We start from the raw sequence: 22858 nt of genomic DNA, 5'->3' as shown, positions 1-22858 counted from the left end.
AGTGACACAGTCTCACGCATTTGTAGCACTGTTCTCATAGACCTCATGACATTCAAGCCTGTAACATTTCAGCATCTGAGGTCTGTCTCCCAAACTCTCACATGCCAGCCACAGAACCACAGGAGGCTCTCAGCAGGCCCGGCATCCTGAGGTTTGATCAGGATTTTTCTTTTTTTTAAATAATAGCTAGAGGTTTGTGGCCTCCTAGAGACAATTATTCTTACGTGACGGCAGAAAGCTGACCTCAAAAAGATTCTTTACTGGTAAACTGGCCCACTGTCGTTTTGGGGAAATTGAAACTTGAAATGACTGAATAGTCATAATTCAATTAGCATTCATTTTTTTCCTGGACGATAATCCCAGAATCACTAAGCCCAGATATAAAAAGTTAAAGTACGGCTGGCTAAGTGTCGTGTTGGTTAAGAGTTGGCTTGGGACTCCAACTCTGAGCAGCAGGGCCCCGGTTCGGATCCCACATGAGGGCCAGTGATGCTGCGCCCTCTACAGCTAAGATGGTGAACAACAGCTCGACCTGGAGCTGGGCTGCCGTGAGTCACCGGCAAGGCTGCAGTGAAGCTGCAGTGGGCTGCCGTGCTACTGTGAGTGGCTGGCAGCCGGTGTGAGCAGCTGGCAGTCCCGAGAGCTGCCGTGAGCCGCCGTGAACGGCCGTCCAGTGGCCGGCGACCAGTGGCCTGCCTCACCTGGGAAGAGCGCAATGATAATACCAACATGGGCCAGTGAAGCGACATTCTCCACAACTAGACTGAAGAACAAAAGGACAGCAACTTGTCTGTTCCCCTTCCCCGATTCCCCAATGCTGTTTCCTCCCCCAATTCCCCAATAAAATCTTAAAAAAAATAAAAAATAAAAAGTTAAAATTCATATATAACATATATATATATATATATTTAAGATAAATAAATATTTGACTTAAAATCTCTTTCTATTTCATGTGGTGTTTCTGGTAGGATGATTATTGTTATTTAGTACCTTAGGCAACTAGTACTTTTTATAAAGTCATGCAGATCCAAACAAACAAAAACCAATAGGCAATAGATGCAAATCACAAACTGGAGACCCAGTTTCATACCCAAGACACATAAGCCCCAGATGAGATTAGCAATCTTTTTCCTTTGTACTGTTAAAAGTAAATGGCCTGACATAATTTTTACTTTCTAATTATCAGGTGAATTTCAAAATTCATTTGAATGAGACTTTAAAATACAAAACCATAGCTCACTACATAGTATGTCTCCTTCAAAAGACAAGAGACAATGGGACACCCTAGAGCAAAGCACTGTAGTTTGCAATGTCTGAGAATTCAATAAAGGGCTTCCGCAATTATTTCCTTGCAGTTTATTCATACCTGAGCCTCTTTTTAACCTTCTTCTGGCCAGTTTAATTTGATCCTGTAGAATCTGTACCCAGTCTCTTGGGCCAGGAAGTTTATCCACATGATTAGCGGTACAGTACTTTTCTGTGAAGACTGAAAGAAAATGTGAAATATTGTTAAATGCTTTAATAAATAAAATAGGCAGATCTGAAAGAGCAGTATATCCCAAGAAGAAAAGAAAAAGTATATTGCTAAAAGACATCAGTTCTGCAGTAGATAGCTTTAATATCCATATTACATTCCTTTGGTGAAGGTGGAGCTTGGCAGGGCTACATAAAATGTACTGACTTCAAAATGAAGCCAGCCATAAATATTTAGTAGTTTTTATGAAAAGTGCCTTTTCTACTTGCTCCATGGCCACGTGTATGAGACTTATGGGCAGAGAAGAAAACGCTTCCTGTGGGCTCGCTGGCTCCATGACAAAATTCAGCAAATGTATTAAAATATTTCACTTTTGTGTTGTTAATTCAAAACCTAATGCGAAATTATGCAAAAAGATGATGTTCTCATGGTGATTCCTACTAAGTTAATCAGTCCTCAGAATAACAAGAATGCAGTTGTGTCTTAATGAAAATTCCATTACTTTGCGTCAACTTCTTGCATATTGTATTGGTTCGTTGAAAAGAGCTACCTATGAAGCACAAAAGAAACTATGGAGAGTCACGTGACAGGACGAAAGGGAAGCCAGACAATTGTTACTAAAGCCACACAGTGTGTGACTGCACACATAGGCGCTGGTGTTGACATTTCTGCTTCGCATGCCGTTCCTGAGCACTTTCAAACTTGGTCTTTTCAGCTCGCTCTCATAAGGTCAAGACCAAGTATGCAGTCACATTCACACTGCCTTCCTGGTATCGGTGATTTTAATGTTTTAAAGGCTTCTTTTAAAAAGAAATGACAAAGGAAAATGTTGACAGATTCAACCAAATAAAACTATAAAATTTCTATTGAATAAAAAATAAACATTTCATTAGAATGAGAAGAGCTGATCACACTTATGTGACTGAAAAGGTTCAATACGTACCACCATGTAAAGAGCTCATTCAAATAAAAGAGCAACTTCGAAATCTCTCTAGATAATGGACAAAGCATATTTAGCAAAAAACATGAGGGAAATGTTCAACTAAGCCCCCAAATTGCAAAGCACGCTTTATACCTACTAAATTAGAAAAGCAATGTTAAAAAGCTAATACTTAATACTGATACAATTGTGGGGATGTGGCATAAATTGGCAAAACCTTTTTTGGGAAATAAGATGGTAATCTATAATAAGAGGCATAAAACTGTTATACCTTCGGATTGGGAATTTTACTCGTAGACATTTATCCTAAGGAAATAATGTGAACGAAGGGGAAAAAAAAATCCAAATACAAGTGCAGCTGTGCAGGCAGAGACGCATGGCTGCAGTGGGGAGGATGGATCTGAGGGAAGAAGAAGAGGATTCTTTTTAGGAAGCTACTGCAATCTCCTGAGCTAGGGCCATGTAAGTGAAGCTGGAGGGGTGGCCAGAGGAATACCCAGAATGGGCATTTCTAGTGAATCTCACGATCTGGTAAATAGGGGAGAAATGGAAGGTATGAGAGGGAAAAGATGTATGCAGCTTGGTGTGGGACATGCCGAGTTGAGGGCGTCTGTGCAGCAACCCCATGGACATGGCCCTAGCAGATATTTCTGTACAGAAGCCTACAATTTGAGAGGCATCCACATATATGTGATCATTAGAACAAGAGAAAAAAACGTTGATGGAGAACATATGGAGCAAACAGAGCACTGCGCACCAGCACAGAGCTGGAGAGAACGCCCGTGACTGAGGAGATTAAGGCACAGGAGCCCATGGAGACCAGGGTGGGCTAGTCAGGAGGCCTGGGAGGCGGGTCTTGTGAAGGTCAGCAAGTGGATAAAGAGGGACCTACAGTCCAAGTGCCAAAGGGCCAGGAAGGGAGGTCATCAGAAGAGAGCGGTGGGGATGACCACAGGTGACACTCTCAACCAACCGAGTTCAATGCGGGCAGGCAGAGAAGGGCTGGGAGGGGAGGAGGGCTGAGGGACCGGAGACCCGAGTGTGTTTATGGGCTGAGTTGCAGGAGCAGACAGATCCAGGAAAAAGAAGGAGGCAGGCAAAGGAACCATCCCAGAGGAACTGTGAGGTGATGGGTCAGGATTCAAATGGAGAGGTTGCCCCCCAACAGGGGAAAAGTTCTCTCAATCCAGAGGAAGGAAGACTGGGGCAGGTTGAGAAGCGGTCAGAATAATCACTCCTGAGGCCGGCCTCACTGAACTCCATGGTGAGGGGGATGGAGAGTGTGGGCAAAGTCGGGAATTGTCTCTGAGAAGAACAGGAGACTGAGGACGTGAGGATGCCAAGCAGGACTGTGGTGGTGGCAACAGTCTGCAGGCGCGGGCTGTTTTCTCCCATGGCACCTTGCGGCTCCTCCGTAGGAGTGCAGACACCGGGCGGCAGGGCTGCTCTTGGGTTAGGATTTTGCTGGACAGCTTTGGCAGAAGGACAGGGATACAAAAACTCTTGGGAGATGTTGGTGAAGCTGCCACCTGGAATGAATGACCTCAACTCTCTTCACTGCCCCTTCCTGCCCAAATCTGGGAGAGAAGTGAAGCCAGAAAAAGGCTCCCCAACTTGGAAAAAAATTCTAGAGAGACCAGGGGATGAAAATGTCAACAGGGCTGCAAGGAGGTGCCATGCATGAAAGCAACTGGGAGTATAACGCTGGAGTGTCAATGGTGGCAGAGGAGCAGTTCTAGATGAGAATGCTACGGTGTGGCTGGGATGGGATGACATGCAGGGGAGGTGAATGTCACTGTGGCTGGGGTCCGGACCTGTGTGGCCGTGGTCAGATGGATCTTTCATGTGGACAGTGATGTTATCCAAGATGACAGCAGGCCATGGGGCAGGAGGAAGATGTGTAGCTGTGATAAGAGCCTTAGTGAAAAGAACCCATCCCAGCGCCAGATGAGTAGAGCAGGAGTGATGTTAGGGAGCAGAATTAAGGATCGAGTGAAATAGCCACCAGGCTGCCCAATATATGATATGTGAGCTGGGCAAGCAAGGAGTCTCCACTCGGGAGCCGTGCAGAGGAAACGACACCCGTGGGGTGGCTGTGCTTTAAAATCTCCCACACCGGGTTATAGACACCTTGGGGTCTTCATTTATTTTGTGTCCCTCAGAGCACCTGTGACAGTGCCTTGTACTGATAGTAAGAACTCAAACGTTTGATGAGTAAACAAATATATTTTCTACTTTTGTTTCTAATGGAAGCCAATACCACAGTTCACAAATGTAGATTAAATGGGGGAGAAAGGCCTACCTGAATTAGATGGAAGTCTTAATTAATAGAATATAGTTAAGGAAACAGGTTTCATTACATTCAAATGCCCAAATGACATTTACTCCTCAGAGGATTGCCAAAAGGTTCTCAAAATCCTGTTTCAATGAATAGAAAAAAATACTTGCACTTAGCACCCTATTGGCGTTTATGGAAATGTGCGTCACAGCAATGACTGAATATACCGTCTTCGCAGGTAAACATCCCCCTCCTTGTAATATTATTTACATAATTAATTTCCAAAGCAACCCCTCTTTTCTCTGACTGTGAAATGCAGGTGTCCCAATGAGTACCCATTAGAAGGTAGTGGTTCCGAATTAACGAAGTGGATTTGGGTCACGCCCACATCAAAATGACTCCCGGCCACCACGCGTATCAACTACCAGGTTTAGGAAAACTGAAGGGAAGGCTCTGGAATGTTCCCTTCCACGAGGTGAGGGGCCTCCCAGCAAATCTTTCTAATCTAATCTTGAGCTCGAGTATTCTATCACTTACTGAAAAGGCAACAATTTCTGGTTATTTTTTTCTCCTTTCCATTAAAACTTATCTCGTTTCAAGAAAAAGAAACCGGGGGAGGCTCTGTCTCCTGGGTCTGTGTCTGAGACCACTGAAAGCACAGCATTAGGCTTCTGGAAAAATACCTATACAAACAAATGTTTCCACTGGGCCTTGTATTAACATTCTATGCCATGGGTTACCTTCACACTTAAGAGAGACTTTTAACTAGACTCTATCTTCTGAAGAAGAAAACCTATTCTCTTACATGCTTAGATGAGGCCTTCGAACAAGGCCAAAAGATTGTCATTGTATCGATCGGAAAGCGCTCAATATGCCATGTGAATAGAGGTATTGAGTAAGCAGAATATATTTTTGCTATCTGTATCTATAGTTAAAGGTCAAGCTATTATACTGGTAACAGTTCCATCAGGAGTAACGATGTGAAAAGAGGTATTGCATTAATGCACCGGGCTTCCTACTATGTTAATAGTGGGTCATTAACAATCATAGTAGAACAATTTGCATTTATCCTTAGAATGCAATAGGTCCTAAAAAGAGATTTCCTTCCTTTTCTATTTTATTATATTAAGGGGAAACGAGCTAAATTTTAAACAAGTCCAAGTAATCTGAACAAGTGGATGAAGGCCAATAATTAAACTAAATAAAAAGTTAAAGCATCTACACTGCTTAATATAATTTGAGGTCCCAAGGCACAAAGAATATGTTAAGTCACTGGGGAAATGACAAATGTTCAATTTGATCTGTACATGAATAATGACTTTTCTCAGATGCTTGCATTCATCTGAACCGTGCCCTTTAATTGTATATAAATAATGAATAAGCTAGTGGTGGCTGAGCAGGCCCTGCCCTAGGAACGTGGCATTTAATATAATCACCAATGAACATGGCAGTGAGCGGCGTGCTGAGAACAGAGCGGATTGGCCGGCCTCCCCAAACAGCTATCTGTTCACACAATAGTTCCTAGAGGACTCTTCCCTTGGATTTTTCTGGCTGGCTATGCTAGGAAAAGCAGAATATGGTATGGATTTTTCAAAGGAGTCATTGGATCCCACAGACACTCGAAGAAGCAGGAGTAGATAGCAGAGCTTTAATTTCACTGTGAAATCCTCTAATGAGGCAAAAACTCTAGCCAGCAGTCAGAACCCAACTTCGGATGACTCAGTTTTAACTTCTGGTCAAACAGACAAGTGGAAATCAGGGTTGCCATCAAGAAGAACTGAAAGCTGGGTCCTCATTACATCTGCCAAACTCCCAGAGCTTGAGAGGAGGTAGGGACAAGGGTGAGAAAGAACTGTCCTCAGTGGGGTCCTGAGGGTGACTTGTGGCCGGGGGTGTGCAAAGGAGAGGGAACCCTGGGACCAGCCCACAGGTGGGGGAGAAAACTAGGTTCCCTCTAGGCTGCTGGTATTCTACCTCCTTACGTCTGAGTGATGGGAAACCATCACCCCTCCCACATTTGCTTTTATTCCTTAAAGCTATTATTTGAAACTTCCCATGCACCAGGCACTTTATATCTATCTCATTTAATCTTTGAAGTAACCGAAGAAACAGATATTGTGATCCTATATCACCGAAGACAAGATGAAGTACAGGCAGATTACATAACTGGCCTAAGATGAAGGCACAGCCAATAGCGGTTATTTTCCACGTAAATGTTTTCATTTTTAACGTAACATTGTAGATGACCACACAGGTTGTATTAAAGGAAAAATGATTGAATTCTAATCATAAGCAAATCGATAGCTAAGGTAATACACCTGTGTGAAAGTTGTGAACGATGGTGTGACTTTCAACTACACAAAACAGAAGTATGGTGGGCAACAGGGGAGAGAGGACCAAGTGGGGTCTGTGGGATCACCCCTCCCCTCCAATCAAGGGGGCCAGTTGGCCAGGGGCAAGGAAGGGAGAGGGAGACGGCCTGGGTAGAATGGTGTCTAGGTATTTTCGGCTCTGAGATCAATGACTCTGGCCCAAATTTTGTATAGTTCTAATAGAGTATTTTCTTTGATGATATGCTGCTTCATTCCCCAATTTCATGGAGAGAGCTGAAACAGATACATTGTAGGCTTGACATCCAGTCTAATGATTTATTAATGTAACAATAAATGTGACAGTTAAGGCACTATGAGAGAAAGGGACAGCGCTAGAATAAGGCTGGCTACGGCGCAGGGCCTTAAGTATACCATATCTTGGTGCAATTGTTACTGGTCTAGGGACTGGCTCCCAGCTGTGCAGGTTCAGAAATCTATTTTATCAGACCACCAGGGGGTTCAGGCCTGAGAAAATAGCTCACAATAACTAAACCTATAAGAAATGGAAAAATAAACTAGGATGACTATTGGGTAAGGGGGGGTGATTATCTTCCTAGCCTCTGAAAACCTTTGCTCTCATAACCCAGCACTTCCACTTTTTGGCATCAAGGTGCTGGAACAAATGACTTAAAAGAAGGTTGCTCGGTGAGCATGGCATTGAACCAGAGGTGGCCGGATGGTGTGGGGCTGGGGAAGCTTAAGGATGCCTATGGAAAACCACCCATCCCTGGCTCCTGCTGCCAGCGTGGGCAGGAATGTTTTGAACCAGTGCCCTCTAATCCAGAGCCTGACAGCAGCAGAGATGAGCACTTGAGCTGAGAGAAGCCAAGCGTCAGACTGCACAAAAGGATAAGCAGGACCATCTCGCATCCTTCTTCCCAGAACAGCAAGCAGTGAGAGGGTAAGTTGGCAAAGCTGTAACATCATGATGCACCTTGTGCAAACCAGAAACTCAGTGGAGGAAGCCAGCTGGAGAGGAGAGAAGAGTGAGGCAGGTGTGCAGAGAGCAGGAAGGAGCCAGAGAGACTGACAGCATGGCTGGTGAGGAAGGGATGGGGCGTGTGGGCACAGGAGAGCAGCCTCCCAGTCCAGCCATTTCCTAAGGAAATCTGAGTGGCATTGTTTCTCCAAGAGAACATTTTAGAGGTTGGAGTGAAGTCTGATTCTTAATGCACCATCAGTGACCTATTGTAACCATTATACTCTAATGCCCTGACCTCACAGTACTGACTGGGTACCGATAAGTCCCCTCTGTGCTTTCCTGTCACCAGCACACAGATTTTGAAGGCACATCGTGACGCACAGTCACGGATGCTCTTTTGAGGTGCGATTACTTCAGCGTATTGTTGATCTCACCTGTTTGTGTTGATTTCTATTAAGACCAATGACAGTGGATGATGTTTCCTGATCCTGTACACAAACTGGGCTTCTTCACACCTAGCACCTGAACCTCATGTTTCTACTATAAAAACAACACGCATTTGTTTGAGAAGTGTTGTTTACCCAGCACCCATAACATGCCAGACTATGCTAGGTGCCAGTGAACAGATGGTCCCTCGTCCTCAAAAGGCTTTGAGTGAAGTGGAGAATGAAGACAAGGGAAGTCAAGAGGGGGACAGAGCGAAGCTGCGATTATGGGAGGGGGTACGGGACACACAGAGAAGGGGCATCTAACCCACCCCTGGTGGGGTGGCAGTTGGGGAAAGCTATTGGATAAAATGGTGGCTAAGCTAAAACCCACCAACAGTGGAGATTAGATGAAGAGATGGGAAATAAGGGGTAGAATGTTCCAGACTCAGGGGAGAGCATGTGCCGACCAAGACCCTGCAGTTGGCCTGAGGCAGGGTACAGGGAGGAGGAGTCTCAATAGCAGAGGCGCTCAGGTCTTTTCACCCATAAGGGAAGACAGAAGGTCTTGGGCTTGTATGGGGAGGTTAGAACAGGAGCCTCTGTAAAAACTGAGAACCTGGAAGGGCTACACTGGAGTGAAAAGGGGAACCATCTACCTATCAGTACAGGAGTGTCTAGTCTTTGGAGGGGGGAAAAGAAGTTTCCTTGGAAAATTCTAGTGCTTGGCCTGAACCTTGCATAAGTTTGGAGTTTGAAATGATATTGCCTGCATGAATGAAGGTAAGCATTGCTATTGATACCCCTGGACTGCAGACAAAAGGTAATGCAGAATTAGTCGAAAGGGATGCCCCTACATCTGGGGCCCCAACAGATTCTCATGGCAATCAAAACAAACAGGCCCACTGCAGATGAGCTCACCTGTGAAAATAGTGTCACACACAAGGAAACAATCCACCGTGTCAGCTGACCCACGAAAAGCAGAATTAGACCCCCACTAACTATAGGCACTGGAGTAGCAATGTATATTTAAAATGATGAAAGAGGGGCCGGCCGAGTGGCTCAGTTGGTTAAGAGTTGGCTTGGGAGCATGAGCTCTGAGCAGCAGGGCCACTGGTTCAGTTCCCACATGCGCCAGTGACGGTGAGCCCTCTACAGCTAAGATGATGAATAACAGCTCGACCTGGAGCTGGGCTGCTGTGAGTCGCCACCGAGATGGCGTAGGCTGCAGTGGGGCTGCTGTGAGCTACTGTGAGAGCAGCTGGCAGCCAAGGTGAGCTGCCGAGAGCTGCTGTGAGCGTCAGTTCAATGGCCGGCGATGGATCTGCCTCAGCCAGGAAGAGCGCATTGATCATCATACCAACATGGGCCAGTGAAGTGATGTCCTCCACAACTAGACTGAAGAACAAAAGGACAGTAACTTGTCTGTTCCCCTTCCCCCAATTCCCCAATAAAATCTCCAAAAAAAAATGATGAAAGATAATAAAGAAGGACTTAAATCATTAAGAAAACAATGAGGCTGACTTTAAAAGGAACCAAAATGAACTTAAAGAAATTAAACATATAGTAACTGAAACTTAAAAATCCAAAGGAAAGATTAGTCAATAAATTATCACTGAATAGAAAAGAGAGATATATCTGAAGTACCCAGAATGTGGTCCTGAGAGATGCAGAGATGGAAAATATAACAGACCAATGAAGAGCTATGAAGGATAGAATAAAAAAGTCCCGTAAACACTAACAGGTGTTTCAGAGGGAGAAAATGGAAAGAATGAAGGAAAGGTAAAATTTGGAGACAGTAGATGAAAAATTCCCAGAACTGTTAAGTCATGAACTCTCGGTTTGAAGAAGCACAGCAACTAAGTAGACTAATAAAAATAAAGATAGGGCCGGCTGAGTGGCGCAATGGTTAAGAACTCGCTTGGGATGCCAGAGGGCCCCAGTTCGGATCCCACATATGAGGGCCAGTGACACTGCCCTCCACAGCTAAGATGCTGAACAACAGCTCAACCTGGAGCTGGGCTGCCATGAGTCGCCGGCGACGGCGTAGGCTGCAGCCCCTGTGGCAGTGGGTTGCCATGGGCTACCGTGTGTAGCCAGCAGCCAGCGTGAGCGGCCAGCAGCCGCAGTGAGCGGCCGTCCAGAAGCCGGCGACTGATCTGCCTCTCCAGGGAAGAGCGCAATGATGGTGCCAACTTGGGCCAGTGAAGCAACGTCCTCCACAACTAGACTGAAGAACAAGACGACAGCAACTTGTCTGTTCCCCTTCCCCCAATTCCCCAGCACTGTTCCCATTCCCCCAATTCCCCCAATAAAAAAAATAAATAAATAAAGATATACCTACACGTGAAATAAAGAAACTGGAAACTGCCAAAGGCAAACAGACCTTAAGGCAACGAGAGAAAAGACATCATTTACAACACAACAGCAGACTGATGGCAGATTCACAACAGCAACACAATCTAGAATATTTTCAAATTGCTCTGAGAAAAGTCCTCAATCTAGAATAAATTACCCAACTAAACGCCACCTCTTTCAATTGTGAGGGTGAAATAAAGAAAATTTTAGGACATAGGTGGAAAGAATATACCACAGAGACCCTCATTCAAAGAATTACTGAAGGTTGTACTTTAGGAAGAAGAAAACTGAAAGCAGAGGAAAGAACTGGGGGTGGGGAGGAAGAAAGGAGGACACGATCTAAAGAGTATTAAAAATTATTACAATGCCAAACTCATGAAAACTGTGTAGTATTGGCTCAGAGGTAGATAAAAGACCAAGTGTCAACATGTAAACATGTAAAATAGGAGCTCAGTATATGACAGAAGTGAAATGACAATTCATATATATATATATATATATATATATATATAAGGATGGTGTTAGAATGATTGACTAACCATAGAGAAAAACAGATTTAATCCCTCCCTCATGTTTTAAGCAAAAGTAAAGTCCAGGTGGATGGAAGATATGAATAGAAAAGACAACTTTAAACCTTTGTTGGAAAAAAAAATTAAGAGAATACCATTATATTATCAGGGTAGGGAGAATTTCTTAAAATGGGCACAAAAAAAGCATGAAGCATAAAATAATCTGATTACCTAATCTTTGGTATGATAAAAGAGATCATAGGCAAAGTTTTCACAAGTTGAAAAATTAGAGAAAATATTTGTAACACAAAGAACTGACAAAAGAATTCATTTAAGTCAATAAGAAGACAACAACCTAATGGAAAATTTGGAAATGGGTAGAAATTCACAGAGGAAATTAACCAAATCATAATAAATATGAAATGACGCTCAACCTCATTAATAATCAGGGGACCCAGCACTAAGGTGCCATTTAAGACTATTCAGACTGGCAAACATTAGTTTGTTAATACTAGATGTTGCCAAAGGTGCGGAAAAACAGTATTTCTTAAACAACGCTGGTGGATTGATGAATGATATTGGTCAGTTGAAGAGAGCCATTTGGCAATGCTTATTGAAGGTGAACATACTATACCCTGTGACTCATTTCACTCCCTGGTGTAGCCCCTAGAGAAACTGTCACTCATGAGCCCAGGAAACACGAAGATGACTGCTGCCGTAGGTAATTGTGTAGGTAATTGTGAGAAACATGTCTCTTCATAGAAGACTGGACAAAGAAATTGCTTTATTTATATAGTGGTTGGCAATCAAAATGAATAAATGAGATAAACCTTGAAAAAGAAAGACACCAAGTTGCAAAAGTACAGCATGAGGCTGTGTATGTAGATTTGTAAATTCACAGAATAATAGTAAATGTGATTTATGGATACACACTTCAGCAGTAAATCAGAAAAAGACAAATGGGAAAGAGTCCCATCACCTTCAGGTTACTCTGGAGCAGGAGGGAGAAAGAGAGAGAGAAAAGGGAACAGGAACATTCTGATTCTTAAAAAAACAACAAAGGAGAGTGGGTATGAAGTAAATAGAACATCTGTTTTAAATCACAGTGGTAAGGCGGAGAGAAAATGCATCTGGGAAAATGTCTTCAACACAATATGAAGAGGAACACGATGATTTCCACTTCTGACCTAAACACTAGTGCTAATGGGGACAAATGCCATTCTTCAATCAGTCTCTGAACAAATCAAAAAATTTCTCCTAGGATGATACTGTGAAAATGTCGATACTGACCAAATGTCAAGTATACGCCTTACATATACTCTCTCTGGGATGAGCACCAAAAGCTCTCTTTAAAAGAGAGCTGGGAGTAACAGGGCAAAGACATGAGGCTGTCACCCTTCAGGTCTCAGCTGAAATGGGACCTTCTCAGGCAAGGCCACGTGGAGTTCGTTAACCAGTGGTTTTTAAATAATAACATCTAGTGATCACCTCTAGATCATAAATGCAACAATGGCAGAGACCTCAGCTCTCTCGTTCATTGCTGGCACATAATGGGCAGCACAGAGGTATGTTTCGTGAAAGAATACACCTGAGAATCTCTTTTTCTCTGCCTTGTGACTTAAAGAACGGGAAGGAGTTCTTCAAGAAATAGCCAGAGGTCTTGGAACATACTGAGCCTTGAAATTCATTTCAATTTGATTGCACAGGAAGATTTAGCAGAGTTCATCAACTAATGCACCTAAAAATGAAATCTTTAAATTGAAAAAGTAAAGGAAATACAGGAATGCACACAATAATGCATTTATTGATGAAATTAGAATATCCTACTGAATTATGTATGCAGGGCCGTCAGCTGGTCAAGGAGAGTAAAAGCTGACCACAATGACCATCGAATACGCTGTCCCTTTGTGCCCATCCTTGTATGGGGCTGTCACTTTCTGTTGGTCATTATAATGTAAAGCTCCCTAGATATCCATAAAACTGATTCCCAGGCACATTTATTTCATTCTATATGTTTACTTCTGAGAATTTGGATGAAAATTACTGAGCCATGGAATTTCTGAACTGGAAGAGACTGTAAAATTTAGCCAACCCACATCTTTTTTATTTTTATTTTTTTTCAAGAGAAGGTAATGTTTCAATGGCAGAGTCAGGAGTGAATTCCCATCCACAATACTCCTTTCATTATCCCCAAACTGGTGGGGCTTGGAGGTTTGAACAATCTTGTTTAATCACACTGATCCTCAAAGATTTGAGGCCAGAGTCGCCTGGAGGAAAAGAACAAGATGCCTGCCTTCCTTTCTTTGGTTTTTGCTACACTAACATCTCTGTCTAAAAGAAAGTGCCTTTAGTGGTTTCTCAAAATTAAAGTTAATTTTAATCTACTTCGATTTTAGAAAGCCCACAGCAGAGCTCATTTATAACACAGCTATTAGGAAAATGACGGATGCTTTCTTTTGGCTAGCTGAGTTACAACATACGTTTGTCTAGCCGTTTGGTATATTTCAAGGGAATAAATTATATCTGCTAAATATTAAGATCTGGGCAATAACAAGCTTTGATGTAATGGTGTCTTATTATTTACCCCCTTTTTTTGGCAAAGAAACATGTTTCAAACTCAGATTTATAGAAATTGGAAGGCATCTTGGAAATAGTACAACTCGTTTATTTTACAGATCAGGAACTGAGGCTCAAGTAAAATAAAATTGAAAAGATTGGGAATCATCCGCTCAAATAGTTAGGCAAGTGGCCTGAAACCTCCTGCGTAGTAATGCTCCTCTCGGCCCAAGCACTGCTTTATGGAGTACGTCTGTGTTTATCTGTTCTTTATATAAACTAATGAGAAAGGACTGAGTTTTTCTCTCAGTTTTTAAAGCTAGCATTTCTTGGTGTATGAACTTTCAAAATCATTCTGTGAGGTAGGAGTTCAGCCACTAGCCAGGAAGTCTGGAAGTACTACCCAGAGTACCAGAATAAGCTATGACAGGTTCAGGAAGTTCAGGATCCATCCTCTCCCTTGCAACCACCCAAATTCAGACATGGCCAAGGTTGGAAGAACAAGAGCCCTGAGTTAGGAGAGCAGTGGTGGTGATGGGGGACTCGCCTATGAGGACCAGGTCATCAGGTCGGTACACTCACGCCATCTCTGCCACGACTGACCTGTGCCTGTAGCATAGTGGACATCGGGGGAAGACACTGGGTGTTAGGACAGGGCTGATGTCTCAGAGGTAGGAGTTTATTTTCTGTTCTTTTTTAATGGTGGCAACTCTTCTAATCGAGATTAGCTCTAGGAAAATTTGGGGCTTACGTTTTGAGGCTGACTGTAACAAAGTTCCCAAACATTTCTCTGACACGCTCTCTCTTTGAGGCAACAAGTTGCTATGATGATGAATGTTTAAGAAAAAAAAAAAAAGGATGAATTAAGAATACTGATGTATCAAGAAACCTTGAGATGGTAAAAACAGAAAATGGCACATTTAGCCTGCTTACAGGTCCCATTATTGGGTTTATTTAAATCAAAATTCCACAATAAAATGATTATCCTCTACCTTTTGAAGGTAATTACTCTCTGGTATGAATGCAAGCACGACAAATTATACCTTCCATATTGCACATTGTGTAAGCTGCTCTTTGATAATTAATGATCATCAATGCTTTCACAGCCCCCACTGAATACAAATTGGGTTTTATATTCGGGATCCCCATGGTGTTTTTGATTGCTAAGATCTGTACCATCCTTGAATGCTGTGCTCTGCCTCATTTGCCTCCTGGCTGTTGTTTCTTCTCATCTTCAAACTTATATTCTACCTTCTTGAATTTCAGCTGCCTTCTTCCCACTTGTCATGGAGAAGTTGTGTGGCTACCCTGTCATCTGTCCAAGGTAGACGACTTGAGTTTTGATTCTAAAGAAACCACCCTTTTCAGTGAAGATAAATTGACTACCTCATTTCCTCCACCCCTCTTTCCTTCGTTCCTATATTTATTGATCTTTAGTTATGTGAGTGGCACTGTTTCACATGCCAAGAAATACGCAAATCAAATATGGAACATGGACTCTGCCCCATAGGAGCTTACTGTCTTGCTGGGAAGATACAATGTCCAAACACAAACTCCTGACCATATATCCTGATTTGTCCAGTACAGTTCGAAATGCCTGTTTTCCCAGTGAAGTGATTAACAGCGTCATTCTCACTCTCAAAAGTGTCCCAGTTTAGGAAACAAATGATGTAGTCATCCTCCACATAAATCATACATAGCAAAGCAAAGGGTTAGGATTTATTGCTGTACTATATAAAGGTAACACGAGCTATAGGAATTTAGAGAAAGGGGACACCAGTGTAGGCTGGGGCATCGGGAGAAAGCATCATGGTAGAGGTGATGAGACCTGGGCTGGACCATAAAGAATGAGTTGGATTTGTCTACAAAGAGAGAAGAGTGCTGGAGCCCTGGGGAACATGGCATAACCCAAGTTCAAAATGAGTACATGATGCTTGAGGAAGAGTCAACATTGGGCTGGCTCACCTGGTAGGAGCACTGGGAAACACAGCCGCAAGGAGAATGAAGTAATGGGAAGTCTGGAGAAGTCCAGAGTTTGGACTTGATTTAACAGACAAAGAGGAGTTAGGTAAGAAAATGGCACGGAATTTTGTTTTGCAAGTGTTACTTGGCTGTTAGTACACAGTATGAACTGGAAGGGGAAAATGGGGGGTAGGGAGGATATTTGGAGTGTTTTATGGTAATGGATGTTAACCCTTTGTCAGGCGCAACTGATCTCACAGATTCATTGTGCACAAATTTTCAAATATCTAACAGTTAAGTATCGTGACTCATTGCTTCCGTATCTTCCCCCTTTACTGTGACCTATCGCCAGTCGTGTTTGTGACTTAGTACAGTAAAGACATTATTTCATAGCGGCATCTTTGTGTGCAATGAATCTGTGAGATCAGTTGCGCCCGACAGAGGGTTAAATAGACTTATTCTGGCGATCATTTTGCAATATATACAAATATTGAATCATGTTGTACACCTGAAGCTAACATAATGTTATATGTCAATGATATCTCAAAAAAAGTTTTTTGCAGAAATTCAAGGGCAAGGTGATACACAGCTGGCCTAGGATGGCATGAGAGAAGGTGAAGAACAATGAATGAGGGAGGGAGGACAGATAGATTCGATAGGGCTGCGTTATTAAGCGGGATTAGTAGCAAAGGAAAAAAAGGCACTAATGGTGATCCTGAGCTTTCAAACTTGCCAAGTAGGAGAAAGTTGATGTCTCTGCAAAAAATAATAAGGTTACCAGTGGGTGTTAGCGTTAGAAGCCCCATGAACCATTCAGGTGATAGATACAATGTGTAGGTAAGAGGGACCACACTTGACGCTTTAGAAAAAGGCCAGGACAGGTCTCTCTCAAGGCCTGCGATTAGGTTGGATTGTCCCCCACTGTCAACACTCTCATTTGCTCCTAACTTGTCTGCATTTCTAGTTAGGATTTCCCCCCACTTAGGTGTGTATGGCTAAGCTCATTCACAATGGTGTGTGTGGTAATGAAGAAATATGGGGAGGGATGTACTTAAAATAACCAATATTGGATTTACTCTGGGATCAAAGGGCAGGGTTGATGAGGGGATGTTAAGGTTCTGAGAAATACCAGGAGTTGGCCATGGAGAGCTGTCAAAATCTAACCAAGAGCCAGATGCAAGAAAGAAGAACCTGGAGACACAAGCAATGTTACCAGACGATTTGACTGCAGGGAGCAGTCAGTGGGAAAACCTAATTCCAAGAGGCAGCATCCTTCCCTGCTCGGTGTTTGTAGCAGGATAGATGCAGCCATGCTTGCTTCTCTACAAAGCCATCTTAAAGGCAGCCCAAAGCAATGAAGCTTTCAGTTCAATATTGAATGAAGGCCTATGGATTTTTAAGGGGTTTGCTTAGTGGGAGCCAACAGATATTTTCCCCTTTTTTTGTGAGTTTACTATTAGTCTACAGTACCACAGTGACCACAAACGTCCCACGGTCATTTGCATATGCACCTTTAGGGCAAAAATAGAAGCAAATTTCAGTTCTTGAGTCTCTCAGATTTTTGATGCATTCCTGGTATGAAACAGTCAACAAACTGTTCATGGAATTGAAACACTTGCCAGATTACTGGCACCAACCACAGGTCCAGGAGAAAAGCTACGAGGAATGTAATTCGGCCAATTCTGGATGTATTACACAATTCTGCTTTCCTGCCATGGGAAAGAAAATAGGAGTGATGTGGCATCATCTTCAGATGCTGGTGAGCACCTTAGGTCAGCCATACAAGTCAGGGATTTACAGGAAAGGGGGACGGGCTGTGCAGAAAACATTGCTTTTTCTGTTCAGGGTCACGGCTGGCCCCTTGGGTGCCAGTGTGCAAATCAGAAAGGTGCCCCTTCCCAGGACATTTTACTTGCCCGTGCCAGAAAACTGTCATAACAAATATACAAATCGGCAATGTCAACAGTGGGAAGGATGCCCGTAATGTTGTGCAACTCACAATCAGGCTGTGGTGGCCCCGTCTGTGCTACAGAAACTTCTCTCTTTGGATGGGAGGCTGTTTTTGTCAACCCTGACTGTGATGTGAAGATGCAGGTTTTGTAAGAATTCAGTAACTGGGAGTTAGTTGAATTCTTGTGAGTTAATCCACCACTAGTTCTCGTCCATTGTATGATAGGCTGAAGAAAGATCAAGAAAAGCCACCACCTTCTTCTTAACAAACTCCCCCATATTTCCATTTGCTCCTTATATAGCAAGAAGACGGATCTATACTTTTGAGGAAGATAAGATTCCTTTTTAAGCATAGGGAAGACGACCAGTGACAAAGCAGGGGCAGTCTTTCAACTCACTGTGGCCCCAGCCCCAAGGGTTCTGATTTGTTAGGTCTAGGATGAGGCCTAGGAAGCTTTAAGAAGCACAGCTCTATTTGAAAACCCCTGGTGCCAAAGTATATTGGAGTCCATTTCACGGGCATTTATATTCACGAAGTGAAACACTGTAAGGTAAACAGGTTGGTGAGGAATCGCGGTCCATCACTTAGAACAGACGTTAAGCAGTTCTGGAGGCAAAAGGCTTTCACCCAAGTGCTTTATTTAAGCTTCATTACACTTATTCTGTGGTTAGCCTTTTCCATTCTCTTTGTGTTTGATACACGGCTCATCCTTCAAGGTCTAGTTCAGATGTCACCTATCCCATGAGGCCTTCTCTTAAAGGGATTTATATCCTCTGTGCTTTCCCCTCCATTCAGTAATGGACACTTGACATTTATTTTATTCTACCTGGGACTATGGTTCTGTGTTATGGCTCACTGTTTACATGTCTGGAGCTCCACTAGGCTGCATGTTCCTTAAGGTCAGGGGCCATGTCTTACTCATCTTTATGTCACCAGGTCCTGACTTGCAGTGGGTGGACAATAAACATTAGTGCTATGAACAGAAATTTCATGCCTGCTGATGATTTGGAAGTTTGGGGGGGGGGGTCAATGGAAATACTGTAAACGCTTTGGTGTTCTCATGACTTATACAGTATTGGAAAAGCTGCAAGGGCCACGTCTTCTGTATCACACGAGTGAAGAAAGTAGGCTGAACAAGGGCTTCCGCTATGCAATCAGGGAGATTGGTCGAGAGCTTGCCAAGAATGGAGATGACATTTTCTTTAAGGCCATGTGGAAAATGACATGTTATTTGTTTCTCGAGCCATCTGTTAGAGTTGTGCTGACGTTTTCCTTTCACCTTGGTGAACTAGGCAGTTATCCCGGTCAAGTCCTGGTAAGGCACGGCAGACATGCCTGAAACCAGGACCCTTTGTGTGATGTAATAGAAAACAATCATTTCAAGACCCAGAGGTTCAAAGGATGAGAGCCGTTGACACATGCTATCTTCTCATTTGTTCCGGGAGAGAAGTAGCGGCAGCCTTCAGAAAATGGGGTGCGCTTAAGGAACAGCAGAAGGAGACAGTTTCACAGGACGGCTGTCGTATGCTGCTGGTGTAGATTGTGGCTCGTTAGAATCAGCTGTGAGGATCAGGGGCTGTGTGGCACTGCTTCTCAAAGGTGGCCTGAGAACAGCCTGTGTCAGAGCCACCTGCAGTTGCTTGTTCAAAGTCAGATTTCTGGGACTACCCTAACCTGTGGAATCAACCTCTGAGGATGGGACCTAAAAGTCTGAATTTTGAATCAATACCTCAGGTAATTCTGAAGCACACTGGAATATGAGAATTACTCTGGAAGGTGCTGAACATATAGCGCCTTTCATGTAAAATGGCCAAGATTCAACATCACCTGTCTATCACTGTCTATCACATATCACATAAAATGTGGGAAGATACAACAACAATTAGGTAATAGTTACGCAGAGCTGAGAGACAAGCCATGTATCTCATGTCATTACATAGCTGTGATATATTATTTTGTTATATATTATGCAGTTGCACCCTGACTTAAGCTGATTTGATATGTAAAAATATGAACAGAGAAGTTGACAGTGATTATTCATCTTCCAAAAGGATTCTTGAATTAAAGCATTCATCAATGGGTTCCAACTGCCAGACATTTAAGCTAGACTTTAATTTACATCCTTTGAAAGACTGCTTCCATGCAGTGTGACTTCCAAGTTCTCTCTATGTGGGTCTATGTCCTGGACAAGTCTCAGAAGTGTCTCCTTCCCTAGGGAAGGCATCACACCTCTGTAGTCCTCCCTTGTGTGATGGGACTGATTCTTGCTGTCTTTAAGGGAAGACCTGCCCTTGAAGCTAGTGAATCAACTGAGGCAAGGCTCTATTGAACCCCAAAATTCACTTTTGAGTATGCTTTGCATACACAACCACTGGCTGGTCGTTAAAAATAATTAGTATGACAGCTTTCCTAGTGGAATTTAGAAAAAATCCAGAACGCTAAATTTGAAAATAGAAACTTAAAGTTGGGACACCTTTCTCTCTTTCTTTTGAAATACTCCTCGTAGAAGGGATCAAGTGTGTTAGACGGTGGCTTGGGGGTCAGAGAGGCCTGGGGTTAAATCCTGGCTCTGCCACGTACTAGCTGTTATAACTTTAAGTATATTTAATGTCTTGTAGTCTCCGTTTCCTCTCCTGTCAATGAAAACAAAATCCTCCACATTGCAAGAGTATTCAAAGGCAAGCTGAGTTTTTAGCCTTGTTTTTACACAGTTCTGAGAAAACCCCGAAGTTACTATCAAGAAATAAATAATAAATCAGATGTAAATTATATGCCCAAGCATATTAATTTAAGTCTATGTGAGATCAAACAGAAAACAGCTATTCACTTTTCTTGATTAAATCGCAAGGAAATGAATGATGATGTACAATAAATATGGAAAATAAAGACATTCTAACATGACAAATACAGACCCTGCTAGTCTCGAGAGTTGCTGGAATGAAATGAGAGGTTTTGGTTGGTGGTCAGTTCAGCAGAGGCTATGAAATGGGGGTGTCAGATGTAGTCAGGCTTTTTGATCTTCTAAGAAGCACAGTTCAGTTTTTGGAGTCCCACCCACCCAGGAGCGGGAGGGGTCCCAGGGCTGTTCTGATTCCTGGTGTCTGTCTTGGCAGAGTATCGCACTGACTGCTCCTCAGGAGAGCAGCAGCGTGTGCTGCAAACATGTGCTGCCTGGAGTAAAATTAAGAGCAGCCGACCAGTTCTTTCACTTGACAAGCATGGGTAATTTCCTTTGAATGCAAAAGGACCGAAGAATCCAGCGTAGTTTGACAGTAATAAAACTTTCTCAACTAATCACTATGGAGCCGAATTAAAAATCATGACCCAAGTTCTAAAAGTGCCTTTGCTGCAACTGTTATTTTCGGAAGGGCCTTCTGAGATTCAAGGATTCTATTGATATTTAGGTGGTGCTCGCTAAGTCAAATGCGTGGTCTCCTGGTATGATATCAAGAATCAGATTGTCTTCAGCAGGTAGAGCATGAAGTGAGGAGGGTGTAACTTGGTCCTAACCTCTGCTCTGTGTTCTGGCTGTGAAATCAATTCTGAATGAAATCCCAGATGCTAAACTTGCCTCAGCACCAAAACCTAAGATCATACGTTGCTTCTCTGAGTTAAACTCAAAGTGTCCAGGTGTGTTTCTAATTAAGGATCTTATAAATGAATTTTTAATGGATTACCAATAAGTGTTAGTCACCATACAACAGATGAGACTGTGAAAAATATGATCTCTACAAAGAAGCTTATATTTTATTTTCGAGATCTTGTCATGGGGAATATTAATTATCACTACAAAAAGCTTTGTTAATAATTGCACAATAAACTCTTTCCTTTTTCAGTCCATCTCTGTTCCTATTTATAAGCATTTTATAGGTTTTTATTAACATTTTCTCCCCCATTGTTGTCTTAACCAACCTAATCACTTTGAAACAAAATCCAGATCCCAGTTATTTTCACTTCTAATATTTTATAAAATCGACCAGCCTTCATATATTCCTAGGTTGTAAAACGTCTCACATTAATACAGCATTAGTGTACTATCCCATAAAGGACAGAGAATGAAAGACTGAATATTTAACATTTGCAAAATCTTTTCAAAGTATGTAGTAGACAGCAGTAGTAACGCGAGTCGTCTTGCCACTACTCTGTAGAAAGAAACCCTTTTATCACTTTCCCAGGTTGCTCAGATTCCAAAGACCTGGGATAAGAAAATAAATTTCTGTTTATCTCTACCAATAGCAAGAAAAACCAAATAGAGTTTTTCAATTAATAACTACTTTCAAAAATCACTTTACATTGCAATAAGTTGGTTAATAAACTTATAGTGAAAGTATGATACGTAAAGGAAAAAGGTATTAGAGAATTGAGAGAAGTGTCTTCAAATTTATATTTGAATTCTGTTTCTGTTATTTTGTTTGTTTGTCACTTTTGCTGGCATTTTATTAACTGGAAAGAAATTTATAACAGCATTTGATATTGATTAGTCCAAACTAGTTGTGAGCACACATGGGAATGGGTGTGTTGTATTACACCTATTAGGTCAACAAATTAAGGCCAAAGTCAAGATGAAAAATAAAAAGTATGCTCTGTTCACTCACCCAATATATATTTATGGAATCCCTACTCTGTGTAAAGCTCTCAGTGAAGTGCGACAGATAGTAAAAATAATTAAGACAAAGCTTGTCCTTAAGGTGCTTACAAGAAATTATCAGAATAAATCAGGTTAAAATGTTGACTGACTGGTACAGAGAGAATGTTCTTATAAGAAAGACAAACCTGATGCCACATTCACACTTTAAATAAAGGTTGTAGGAAAATACACAGTAACCTCTGAAAATTGGAATTATGGAGGCCTTTCAGCTTTCTATACTTTTTTTACGGTTTGGAATTTTTACAAGCATGTATTTTTTTTTTGTAATCAGGGAAAAAACAAAATAAAAATATGCCTATGAATAAACATTGCAAGGAAACAAGTGAATATACAATATTTGTTGACTTAGGTTGTTGGTGGCTTATGGGTAGATTTCTGTCTTATAGTTATTTTGTTGTTTTAAAAGAATTTTAATGCAGATTTAATTCAACAAAATAAGAAGTGTATAGAAAACTTAAGTTCT

At 42.3% G+C, this 22858-nt stretch overlaps 1 protein-coding gene across 11 annotated transcripts in view; it reads right to left on the bottom strand.

Moving 5' to 3' along the window:
- BEND7 (BEN domain containing 7) overlaps nucleotides 1-22858 on the bottom strand; it is an 83390-nt gene that overhangs the window by 14693 nt on the left and 45839 nt on the right. For 7 of the 11 annotated variants that reach the window (XM_019663426.1, XM_019663428.1, XM_019663433.1 and 4 more), the window contains one exon: nucleotides 1367-1486. The exons of the other annotated variants lie outside the window; for them this stretch is intronic. In XM_019663426.1, coding sequence (XP_019518971.1) covers nucleotides 1367-1486 — 120 coding nt within the window. The remainder of the gene's footprint in view (nucleotides 1-1366; nucleotides 1487-22858) is intronic. 11 annotated transcript variants of the gene reach the window in all.

Source organism: Hipposideros armiger, unplaced genomic scaffold, assembly GCF_001890085.2.
Source record: "Hipposideros armiger isolate ML-2016 unplaced genomic scaffold, ASM189008v1 scaffold_390, whole genome shotgun sequence".
In the NCBI taxonomy this organism is placed as follows: domain Eukaryota; kingdom Metazoa; phylum Chordata; class Mammalia; order Chiroptera; family Hipposideridae; genus Hipposideros; species Hipposideros armiger.
This window is presented reverse-complemented; position numbering and strand designations above follow the sequence as displayed.